The sequence below is a fragment of the Rhopalosiphum padi genome, chromosome 4, assembly GCF_020882245.1.
Source record: "Rhopalosiphum padi isolate XX-2018 chromosome 4, ASM2088224v1, whole genome shotgun sequence".
Taxonomy (NCBI): domain Eukaryota; kingdom Metazoa; phylum Arthropoda; class Insecta; order Hemiptera; family Aphididae; genus Rhopalosiphum; species Rhopalosiphum padi.
This window is the reverse complement of record NC_083600.1, coordinates 23,740,156-23,753,451: the sequence shown is the minus strand read 5'-3', so window position 1 is coordinate 23,753,451 and position 13,296 is coordinate 23,740,156. Positions and strand designations below refer to the sequence as shown.

At 27.4% G+C, this 13,296-nt stretch overlaps 2 protein-coding genes across 10 annotated transcripts; one reads left to right on the top strand and one right to left on the bottom strand.

Moving 5' to 3' along the window:
- The first annotated feature begins 5,659 nt into the window (after positions 1-5,659).
- LOC132929347 (ribosomal RNA small subunit methyltransferase NEP1) lies at positions 5,660-6,871 on the top strand. The gene is made up of 4 exons (XM_060994654.1): positions 5,660-5,888; positions 5,957-6,200; positions 6,274-6,482; positions 6,558-6,871. The coding sequence occupies exons 1-4, from the start codon at positions 5,757-5,759 to the stop codon at positions 6,669-6,671; spliced, it is 699 nt and encodes a 232-aa protein (XP_060850637.1). The 5' UTR covers positions 5,660-5,756; the 3' UTR covers positions 6,672-6,871.
- Positions 6,872-7,089: 218 nt separating this feature from the next.
- LOC132929344 (myrosinase 1) lies at positions 7,090-11,556 on the bottom strand. Of its 9 annotated transcripts, none has more exons than XM_060994646.1 (13): positions 11,402-11,556; positions 9,874-9,921; positions 9,708-9,797; positions 9,300-9,433; positions 9,092-9,226; positions 8,905-9,027; positions 8,666-8,846; positions 8,506-8,603; positions 8,296-8,437; positions 8,055-8,203; positions 7,864-7,998; positions 7,702-7,808; positions 7,090-7,535 (listed from the first exon to the last, which is right to left on the bottom strand). In XM_060994646.1, exons 3-13 carry the CDS (start codon positions 9,787-9,789, stop codon positions 7,421-7,423), a joined length of 1,401 nt encoding a protein of 466 aa, XP_060850629.1. In that variant the 5' UTR covers positions 9,790-9,797; positions 9,874-9,921; positions 11,402-11,556; the 3' UTR covers positions 7,090-7,420. The 9 variants fall into 9 exon arrangements, with proteins under 9 accessions (XP_060850629.1, XP_060850628.1, XP_060850624.1 ...); XM_060994645.1 differs by having other exon boundaries at positions 9,708-9,794; positions 11,402-11,476; XM_060994641.1 differs by lacking the exon at positions 11,402-11,556 and adding an exon at positions 9,993-10,359.
- Positions 11,557-13,296: the final 1,740 nt, after the last annotated feature.

Sequence of the window (13,296 nt, the reverse complement as noted above, 5' to 3'; positions counted from 1 at the left end):
TCAATTTTTATTTATTAATTATATATTGTTTTATATAATAATTTATTATTTATTAAACAAATTATTAGTGAAAAAAATTAGTAGTTAGGTAAAAATGTAAAACACATTGTTTTTAAAAACTGATATCTGGTAATGACAACTAGTACACCGTGACATCACTTCTTTCAAAAAACTTTGTTTTTCTCGGTTTTTCATGGATTTTCTAGTAACATTGCTCCTGCATTTAATATATTATGTTTTCGACTATACTTCTAACAGCTCAATCTATTGATACACAACAATAGGGAATCAACTCGCACATACCTCTTAATGACCCGGGTATCAACTGATACGTAAATTAGGTCTTGGAAATCAACTCACTTACTGCGCTAAATTCCACCGATTTCCAGGTAAACGATTTTTAGGTTCGATTTAAAACCCAGTCTCTATTTTTTGTATATTTTGCTACTACACACATGTAGTCTTGACAAAAATCTTTTAAGGATTATAACTAGTAAACATATTACATATACTTTTTTCGGCTATTTGTCTTTTGCAACTGCACACAAAAACAGGGAATGGTAAAATACAGATTACAACTATCTTTTTCGTTACATCTGCAACTAATCATTATCAATCCAAATATTAAATTGTATTTAAATATTGTTATGATATATATAATATATCATTATTAATTTAATTATTTAATTTAATTTATTTTAACATTTAACAATTTAAGTGTACAAATTATATATAATTTAATTTAACATTTTCTAATATTTATCTTAACATTGAGTATTAAGTAGATAAATAATATATAAATATATTATCAAATGTCATATAGATAAATGCTTTATAAGATGTAATGATATATATATAATATATCATTATTAATTAATTAATTAAATGTAACTTATTTTAACATTTAACAATTTAAGTGTACAAATTATATATAATTTAATTTAACATTTACATTTAGGATTAAGTAGATAAATAATATACAATCAAATGCCATAATACATAAATGATTTGTAGGATGATGCAATCTATGCACTGTTTAATAGCATAGGCAGCAACCCACAATGTCACTCATCCGCCATTGATAACCGGTCATTTTGGCGAAATTCATTTCGGTGAATCATTTTTGGCGAATGTGTATATTGGCGAACGGATACATCGGAGAATATATGTATCGGCGAACGAATATATTGGTGAATGGGTAATCGGCGAAACCGAAGATTAACCGGCTAAAGTGTTTTTAATAATTTACATTCAATATTATATGATTCAATAATTTAGTCAATATTTAAAATTTAGTAAAAACTTAAAAGTCAATATTGTATGCCAAACTTTTTAAATATGGTATTATGTTTTGATTTGAATAATTTTCCACCTTCGTTTTTCTGTGTTTTTTCCATTTTAATTTGTGTTTATCTTCTTTGCCAGCCTCAACGTGTGCCACTTTTAATTTAGCTAGTCCAATTTTCCCGTTATATGATTTGTCTGTAGACTATAATAATTACTTTCGTCCACCAATTTTGATTTCGATCTAATCATCATTGACTTATTGTATTCATAATTCATAAGAATTAAGAAATATAAAAAAATAACACAGTGTTTAACAAATATGGAACGTGCCAACGTGGAACCGTTTGATTTCGACTTGATCACTAATAGATTGTAACTTTAAAAACACATTCGATTATTACGGTTTGACTGAAAGTTATCGTTATGACGTTATCGGACAAATAACAACGTTATGATCAAAAATACAATTAAAAATAAAACCTGTAACCGTACAATCCCCATTGATAACGTATTCAATTACGAACAAACTCTGTGCTACGTTTATTTAAAGATTTGTCTTTAATGCATTTTCGCCGATTTATCCATTCGCTGATATGTCCATTCGCCAATCTACACTTTCGCCGAAATTACTTTCGTCGAGATGTCCTAAATAATCCGCCATTCATAGGCCTAGCAGCTCAGTCGCACACCCGATCAATATCCTGTCACTGTTCCATATATCATATTTAATTTGTTAAATTAAAATATTGTTCATAATTCACTTTTGTATTTCATTAACTCCTAATCCATTCAAAACTCGAGAGGTTCAGTTTAAACAACAAGATTTGCAAGATTTAAGGTAATATATTTAACAAAATATACTCTACGCATAGTCATAAACACACATTTTTTACATAAAAGGAAAACTCTCGTATTCACACCCCGAATTAAATTTACACGTTAATAAATATGTATATAAATAGTAATGAGCTAAGAATATCAATCTAAATACTATATAATAATTTTTATATACTAATATTAAATTAGAACTATATACTGTATTTTTAACTCATTACAGTATTATTAATTTGTTTACTATTAACTAGCTGTTTGTTATTGATATTATATATTTGATTTAATTGTATTTTTATCTTTTTTTTAATTAACTAATAACTACCTAGCGATCATTATTGATTATTATATATATATATTTTTTAATTTGTATAAAAACCCACGGAATTAAAATTGTTCTGCGGGTAGTAAAAAATGACCGATGGAATTTACATGCACCCCATAAAACACACTAATTATCAATTATTTTATGGTACCCTTCGATTTATTATTTTTTTACACATTTTTAAATTTAAATAACAGTCGTTGGTTTTTAGTAATATTAAAATAACTATTAAGTAGGTATAAATAGAACAATAAAAGATATATTATATACTTCACAACATGTTCTCAACGAGCAAACTATACTTACTATTAGAATAATTCTGATGTTAAACGACTTCAACGTAGTCACTACACTATCAAACATATATTTAAAAAACATTAGAACCTATCTTTGGTGATTTTATATTATGCCTTAACATAGTAAAATAAATAAGGAATTACTTTTGGACATTACCCAGTTGAATTGTATTGTGTATTAAAGATGTTTCTGCCTGAGTTTCCAGTAATGTATATATCACCAGTCACCGCACATACATAGGTGGACGTGTGCAATAAAACTGTCTGTTAAAGTTTGATGGAAACTTTCTGCGGCATTAGTAATCCTAAAAATGAAAATTAAGAATAATATATTTTCAGAAACGTTCAATATTGTTGTAAAAATTACCTAAGATTTTTAAATGGCTCGTTTGCCCATACAACTGGAGGAAATCAACATATATGTTTTTAAAATATAATCTGAAAATCTATGACCATATGTCCATATATTTCATTTGAATATAACACTATTAGCTGTATACAACCACCTTCTACTTCTGAATGATGCTGAAAATATTTTGAACCAATTACCAAATCCACTATTCTCGTTTTTGTAAACATTTCTTAAAAAATGTTCTTCATTAATCTAAAAAGATAGGATGTATATGGTTGGATTTGTAGATTACTACATACCTATTTGACAACTTCGTGTAGAATAATAAAAACTGAGCTTTCGCAATCCTAATCCTAAAAGGATGTAAAAAAAGTATCGACGATAATGACCGTTTTCAATCGTATTTCTACCAGGGGACCAACTTTTTAATTACGACACTACCTGGCACCTGCGCCATTAATTACTTATGATTAATATGTATTTACAGTTTACACTACCTATACCTAACACGTCCGTCCCCGTTCATATTTGGAAAACCCAATTTTTTTTAGGCCTGGAGGAAAATTGTGAGTAATTTTACTCATCTAGGACATGTGTAAAGATGTGTACATGCAATGCCGTAACTGCCAAGTATGCAAGGTGTGCACTGCACATGAGCCCAAAGTCCTAAAAGACTCCTTCTATCTTTTAAATTGTATACTTTTTTTAACTCAATATAAGGTACCTAGTTATGTCAATTTACTGTATCTGTATTAATCGGAGAAAGTCGAAAGGAATATTATTATCTATAATAATTAATAATAGTTGTTAAGGGTTACTTATTATTTATTTAGTGAAATATTGAAATAGAAATAGAAATATGATAAAAAAATAGTCCTTATAGGGGTTTATTATAACCCTTTAGAGTTTCACTTAATGAATTAAAGATTCGTAAAGTTTAACATAACTTTAAAAAAATGTGTGATTGCTTTATTACCTAATAAAAAAATAAAAAACTACTTTTTTTAAATATTTTGGTTACTTTTTTCAAAATAATTAGTCTCAGTAATGTATATGAGATATTTATAGCTAAGAAATTAATTTATACATTTTAATGACTTGTTCTTGTTCTTATACACATACGAAAGACCCTCTAAATATGTAGTTGCGGCACTGAATTGGTTACTTTATAGTAATTTATAAAAGTTCTCAAAATATTCTTAAAAATGTTTTTATATCTTGATTTAATTACAAATTGAAAGTATCTTTTACAAGATTGGCAATAAATTCTAAAATATATTTGATTGTACGAATAGTAGGGTCACTCCATAGTTGCAATTCGTATATTATAATTTATAACGTATATAATAGCTCTCTCAGGAAATATTTGAACATCTTTATAAGAAGCTCTACAAACTACAATATTTAAAAAAATTTAAACCGAAAAAATATTTTTCTTGTTATTAATATATAAGTGCTATATAAGCTCTAGTGTTAGCACTGAAAACTCAATGAAAGCTCAAGTCTAACAAAATATTACTTAATATTGTTTATAATATATTATAATGAAAATTAATTGTTTTACTATTTACGAAATACATAACTATATCTATTCTAAGCTACCTACCTTCCTATACGCACACATATAATGAACAAATAACATACTTTAAATAAATAAATTATAGGTAAAATGAATTTAAAATGTATACATAATTTAAAACTGTTTAGGTATCTTGGTATTTTAGCTGGTTTTAATGTACTGTAGACTGTAATAGTGTAGTCTATCTATAGTCTATAATTATTTTATCAAAACAAATATCTAAAAGACGTCTTGAGACCAATATCATTTTTGAAAGAATAAAAATAATGTTCATTCATTAAAAAAGTGTGTTTTTCTATTCAATAAAATGTTGATAAAGTTTAAAGCCCAAAATCCGGATTCCTAGTTACGTATTAGTCGTAATACGTTATATTATCACGTGAAGTGGCGTGCTCAGCTTTTTTAAAAGGGGGGATATTCATTTTTGACTTGTCATAGACCCTCCCTTTTTTTCGTGTAGATAATAAATCATTACAAAAAAATCTAAAGGGGGCATACTGATCCCCCCGTGAGCACGCCACTTTGGTCACGCCTATATATTACGGCCTTGGAGGATCTAAGGCCGATAGATCAATGCTTCTCAAACTGGGGGCTGTAGCTATATAACTGGTGGGCCGTGAAATTGTAATTTTGAAAAATAATTAATGATTTTGATTTAGAGGGCCCACGACAAAAAAGTTTAAGAAGCACTAGGTACTGTAGATCGTGGTTAGTGAATGATATCATGGTTAGTATTTAAAAATAACCCAAGACCGTGGTTAGTATTATATTTTTTAATTTTTTTAATTTGAGGTTAGTGTTCGAACTCTTAATTTCGGTTATCAGCTATAATTTCTTATCAAGAGGCCGAACTCTTATCTTGGGAGCAGAACTGTACTCATCCATCATGATTATGACAATATCGTAATTAACTTTTACCATGGTTCCATTCGTTGATAATATTTAGAAGATAGTAGTTTTTAGTGATAATAGCTAATGATGATACCGTGATAATACCTAAATAATAGTCAACAACACGTGTTCTTTAATATTAATATTAATTTTTAAATTTATTATAATATTTCTTGTTATACTGTTTAAAATATAATGGGTAAAAAACGTAGGCGCACTGACGAAGATACCGAATTTGATTTGACCAGAAAAGCCAAAGAAGTAAAGGACGACAATGAAAAACGTTTAATTGTCATTTTAGAAAACGCACAGTTAGAAACTGTTAAAGTAATTCAAACGTCGATTTATAATGTGAAATTTTAATTTTTATCCATGATTTGCCTTATAAATTACAGGTTGGAAAATCTTTTGAACTATTAAATCCTGATGAACATTCACATATATTACGTAAAAACGGTCGAGAGATAGGAAATTGTAGACCTGACATTTCTCATCAATGTCTACTGATGTTATTCGACAGCCCACTAAATCGTGCTGGCCTACTTCAAGTATACATTCATACAGAAAATAATGTTCTTATTGAAATAAATCCACAAACGCGAATCCCTAGAACATTTAAACGTTTTGCAGGACTAATGGGTAATAATCACTATCATAATAATACATAAAATAATACATTATATTAAAACTTATTTTACTATTAATTTTTTAGTTCAGCTATTACATAAATTTAGTGTAAGAGCAGCAGAAACATCTGCCAAATTAATGAAAGTAATTAAAAATCCAATCACCGATCATTTACCAGCTGGTTGTCAAAAAGTGGCAACTTCTTATTCTGCTGAAAACCCTATTAAGCCATCTGAACTTGTTCCTGAAGATGCTCCAATTGCTTTTATTGTTGGTGCAATGGCTCATGGACAGGTATTGCAATTTATTTATGATTACTATTTCTTATTGAGTATAACGATTAACAAAATTAAACTTATTATATTATAGATTAAAGCAGATTATGCTGAACAAACAGTAGCGATAAGTAATTATCCATTATCAGCCGCACTGACATGCACTAAGATATGTTCAGCTTTTGAAGATAGTTGGGGTATACTGTAAAATTGTACGTTTGATTACTGTTTTTTTTTTTTTATTCTTTTTAATTGTTTTATATTAATATCCTAATCTTACATACCAACTTGAAGTAAAATTTTAAATTGGTAAAATAAAAAACTACCAAGTCTAATATAAGTATAAAATTTGTCTTTAAAATTAATTTTAAAAATAAATACAATTTGGAATTATTCGTAAAAACAAAATATTTTAATCTACTAAACTAGTTGAAATTTAAATGTTGAAGATATATGAAAATCTGTTTGAAGTGTATTATATTGTGTAATTATTTTCAAACACAATAATGTATAATATGTAAATAGCTCTATTGACAATACTCAATAATACTAAAACTGACAGTTCTCTCAATCGTAGTATATCATATTCAATAGGATGTTTGATAAAATAATTGTACAATGATAGCTATATTTTAAGTTAATATTTATTTGATTATTTTACTTGAAAATCTTGGATGACATTTGCTGGTGATTGGAAAATCCAAAAACGTGCATTCTAAACTTTATATAAAAACACATTACAACATATTATACTTTATCATATTTTTACAATAAGTCACTCACCTAATAATAACTATAAATTAAATGAATCTTAAAGCTATTTTATAATTGTATATAATCAATAATAAGTTGTTATAGAAAGTAGTACCAGTAGGTATGTTTATGAAAAATTTATGAATAAACATAATAATAAATTTGAATGTTTTTCATAATTCAGCTAAAGCCAAAGGTGTTTAACTAATATATCAATCGGCCAGTTGATATCACATTCTTAAAAAACGTGTATGATTCTTTTGGTGTACGAGTTCTTTTAGGATCATTAAAATCTACCTTAACTAGACCAAAATGAATTCTGAAAAAAAACAAAACAGTTAAACCTACATTTAAAAATAGTAATTTACTGTATTACAGCATTAAATATTATGTATACAATATTTAAATTAAAATATTGAATCCTTGACATTTGTCACAGATCTAATACAGAAGAATTTTTTGTTGACAAATATAAAATAACTTACGAAAAACCATCCATCCATTCAAAGTTATCCAACAATGACCATACAGTAAATCCTACAACATTGCAATTATCTTCATGCATTGCTTGTAATATGGCATTTAAATGGCTCTATTAGAAAAAAAAATTATAACGTCAATTACATATTGTCATACTAAAGTAATACCTTGATGTAGTTAATTCTATCTAAATCATCTAATTGACCGTTGTCTCCATATCCGTTTTCTGTTATAATCAAAGGAGGATTACCATATTCATTTTTTAACCATATTAAAAGTTGTCTTAATCCATCGGGTACTGGCTAAAATATTAGGATTTTAATAATATATACAACATAATTTTGATTTATTCATTTACTATAAGCCACTGTGCAACAGATGGTTTTAACCAAGATTTATCTACAGAAGTAACATATTCTGCGTCTGGATTATAGTGAGGATTTGAATCACTTCCACGAGTAACCAAACGAGAAGAATAATGATTGAGAGCATAAAAGTCAGCAGTACCTAAAAAAACAAATAGCACTTGTTTTAAAATTTTAATTCTATAACTGGAACATATAAATAATCTATAATTATGTTATTTCTTAAACCTGCACCTTTAATTAATTTAATTTCATCTTCTGTAAATGTTGGTAATGTTGACCATGGTCTACCTTCTTCTTTACTTTTTTTATCAACCCATCTTCTCATTAATGGTGGATAGTCCCCTTTAAAAATTGGGTGACTGAACCACCCTCTCTAAAGGCATAGTTTAATTTAAATTAACAAAACAATTATATAGGTATTAAGCAAACTATTCTTGTTACCTCAAATTGATTGGCTCTTTCAGCAGTCTTTACATCATCAACAGACTCGGCATTTTTTGGTATGAAAAAATGTCCATTTATTGAAATACTTATTTTTCCTATGATCAATTTAGGATGTAAGAGTTTAATATTACAAACTTTATTACCATTTAATATATACCTTGTTGTGTAGGTTTAAACATCTCTTCATACAATCTATAGGCTTTTCCATGTGCAATAAGTTGTGTGTGAGCTGCCAAATAATAACCAGTATTGTGTAAATTTAAATATGGGGCATAGGCTTTAATGGAATAACCTTTACAAGCCTCCATTGGTTCATTGATTGTTATCCACCATTTTACCTATGGTGAGTATAGAATGTAAAGATAGTTCATGTTTTCTACAAATTATTTAATTTACTCTATCTCCGAAATACGTAAATAACACTCGTGCATATTCTTTAAAATAATCTGACATAATTGGATTAACCCAGCCACCAAGATCTTGAAGATATTGTGGTAGGTCCCAATGATACATTGTAACCTGCAGACAATTGAAATTATAATGCTTACTTTATCTATTATTTTTAATTATAAATAAATTTTACCATTGGAATAATATCGTTTTTGATAAGTTCATCAATAAGGCGATTGTAATATGCTATTCCTTCTAGATTTAAAGAATTTGTTACTCCTGATGGTGCTATTCGAGCCCATGATATAGAAAAACGATATACTTTCACCTAAATAGTGAAATACATAGGTCTTATGTTTTATGTATAATTTATTATAAATTGAGTGAAAAAAAATACTTACATTTAAAGTTTTTGCAAGTGCTACATCTTCGTTATACTTGTGGTAGGAATTGCAGGCAATATCTCCATTAGTTCCATCTCTTATTAATTCCGGACTAGTATGAACTAAATGATCCCATATATTTTCTCCTTTTCCTAAAGAATTTAAATAATTATATATTGTATAACCAAAATAAATAATCATTCACAGTGTACATTAATATAATTACAATAAATATAAATAGTACCTATTTAACTGTAATATTTAAAATGTCATTAGATTATTGAATAAATGAATTGCATAATATAAATATATATATATATATATATAGGGCATAAGACAAATAGGTATAATATATTATGTATGTTAAAGTAATATATGTTAATACTCGTGTTTTGTTTATTTAACCAAAGTTTGTAGTTTGCATACCATCTTCATTCCAGCCTCCTTCTATTTGATATGAGGCAGTTGAAACGCCAAACATAAATTCCTTTGGAAATTTATAATCCATTGAATCTGCTTGATGAATAATACAAATATAATAAGTAATGCAGCAACTAATTTCAATTAAATGTTAAAGTATTATTATAGTTACTGATTAAGTATTATTTAGTTCAACGAGAAACTTGACATCAATCGATTTCTGTAAAATAAAAAAATATATAATTAAATATTGTAGATAACTAAAATAAATATAAATATTAGTAATATTACACATTTACATGGCCATTTATTGGTACATATATTATGGCTAAACTGATAGAAAACATAACTCTTAACAACTATCAAATACTATTAGTTAATCAGAATAAACATATGATGTTTATAGGTGCCTTATTATGTTATACTTATTGTTTTAGATTTAAAAATATGTTATTCCAATTTAGTTATGATAATCTTTGATACCAATTAAGATTTATGAAACACAAACAACACTGTAATAAAGTAGTTAAACATGTTTTTTTGTTGGCGATTGACTGTTTATAATATTTTAATATTAATTATTATATTAACTACTAGCTGAATTGCCCGCCTTCGCTCGTGTGTTAAATAATCGATTCGTTTATAAACTGGTTTTTTATTAAATTAAACTATTTAAAGCCTAGCTATATAATAATATATATTATAATATTATATAAGGATTTGCTAATAGTGCAGCCAGGCACCTAATTTAGGGGGGAAGGAGATAAGAGCGATCGCCCCCCCCCCCAAGATCGTATTTTAGTAACTAATAATTAATAAAAAAAACATTTTTTAAGCCTCTAGCATTAATTAAATATAGTATATTTAATCAATGCCTCTACTATTCTGAAAAAGGTTAATCTCCCCAACCAAAAAAAATAGCACTTATTTACGTGCCTTAGTGCAGCCGAATGTTTTAACTAATCCACAGGCGTGGATCCAAGATGGGGGGGGGGGGGGCTAGGGGCTAAGTCTTCCTCTTTGGACGTGTTATAATATATTATATATTATATGTTGCTGTTAGACAGAAAAAATACATGAGATCTTCTATGACAGAAGACAGGCTGAATGATGAGTTAGCACTGTTGGCAGTACTTAATAAACATAAAGAAATATCCAACGACATCGACGATGTCATAAATAGATTTTCTCAGCAGAAGCAAAAGCGAATGAAAATTGAAGATTGGTCAAAAACTCAAAAGACTAATGAACTTCTTAATTCGTCCTTCTTTTTATTATTTAAAAAAATATTATAATTAATATACATACGTATATATTTACTAAAATTATATATTTTGTCTTTCTTTAATACAAATTAGCCCCTCCCCCTTTCATATTTCTAGATCCGCCCCTGCTAATCTACAATATTATATTTTTATATACCTAGTACACAAAATTGTAATGAGCTAAAAAAAAGATAATAAATAGGATAAAGGTGAATGGTGAATTACTCTAATATGATATTAATAGTTATGATTTGAGGTTCCCTATTATTATATTTGCATAGGTAATGTTTGATTTGGTATCCTCTACTCATTACTTAATTATTACTTTTTATGACTTAGTGTGTGGATGAATAGTGAGTACGATTAGTAGGTACGAGAGTTTTCCTAAAACTAAGCGTGATATGTATGAATACAGAATACAAATTGTCACCTTACCTTTTGGATTTTGTAGAATTTGCACTCCGGAAACCGGAATTTATTATCTTCTTGAATATTGAATTGCTTGATATTTTATAAGTTAATAAAATACCTACAAGAAAATATATTGAAATAATATTTTAATTTCAATAGTGATACATTAATATTTAGTTTAGAGTGTAGTGTATACAACTATACAATAATAGAGTAAAAACTGAGTGAGCCGTGAGCGCTGAGCGCGTTTTTGTGTGTCTTATAACTTATATAAGATATTAAGATAGGATATAAAAACTTATAAAGTTATAAGTTATAATTTTTTATAGATGATGTCGTGACTTTGTGAGATGCAGCCTTTACTCATAATCTAGACACTGATTGCGACATCTCTCAAAGCATCTGTGTTGTATGTGTGACATTATTACTAACTGGTATTTAATGTAATCAGTAGCGTGTTCAGCTTTTTTGAAAGGGGGATCATTTTTGACTTGTCACAGATCGTAAATTTTTTTTTATGTAGATAATAAATCATTACAAAAGAATCCAAAGGGAGGATATCACACCCTGATCACCCTGTGAGCACGCCACTGAATTTAATGATTGGAGTATTTAACTGTTATGATAATTCTATAGTATTTAATTTGTTTTCTAATTCCAACAGTTATATAATTAGATATACCTAGATTACCTATAGTAATTTATTAAATGTATATAATTTGTTTACTTTAGAGTCTAAATGTCAACTAATAAATATGTATAATTAAATATCATTTATAATGATATTTTATAAATAGTATTTAACAATATACAGTCCCGTGAGGATTTACGCCCATTGCGATATCTCCTGAAATAATAAACATATAATTTTGTTATTTTATGAGACTCACAGGGACAAAGGCTACACGTATTTCATATTTTAATTTAATTTAATGTTTAGGTAAAAAAGTTAAAAACAATTTTGTAGAGTATATTTTTCTGAAAAATGTAACGTTTTAGCATTTTATTTTCATTAATCTCATGATTTATTATATTTTTTCTAGTTTTGAGAAAAATTGTGAATTATTTAATACCATAATAAAAGTGCTAGTACCTATTATCAAACACCGCGGGCTCGTGTCCGTATAACAATACAAAAATATTCTCAAAACTAAAAAAAATATTAAGAATCACAATGCTAATCAAAATAAAATGTTGAAACGTCAAAAATGTCTGGCTACGAACATTTCACTTAGGTTTTGCTGCCTTTTAGATTTAGGAATAGTCAACAGTATAAACCTGAGATTTTTGTCCATCATATTCTTCTTTGTCAATTATGTATTAAAACTTGAATTACTTAGTGGGCACTGGCTACTAAGAATATCATATCTTCCACACCTATAGTGGATAATTGATAATAAACTATTAAGTTTTAAATACTAATAGTACTTAAATAATATATCTACGTATGTATTCACTAAAAAAAAAATCTATACACAATAATATATAGTATTAATTATTTTAAAATTAAAAAAATTCTATTTACCTACATTGATTATTAATTGATTGTACATAATTTGTCCAACAAACTGCAATATGCAGAACAAAACTTTCTAAAAAGCAGTGGCGTTTAGAACAATTTTTTTTTTGCCGAGACCCAGAAGTGTTTTATATAGTATATATGACTATCACCGCCCACTTTATTATAGCTAGTAAAGCGATAATACAATAATTATTGTTTTTGTTACTTTGTTTTAATATTCCATTGCATTCAATCACTATCATTCAGACTACAAAAATTATAAAAAACCCAAACATAATAAAAATATCAACTTATATTATCATGTTTCCAAAAGCTGTAGAATGCGTTGAATTTGGACTAAATAAGTTGTACATAATAGTAGATACTAAATACAAGCAGTAACCTATAGATGTTAGGA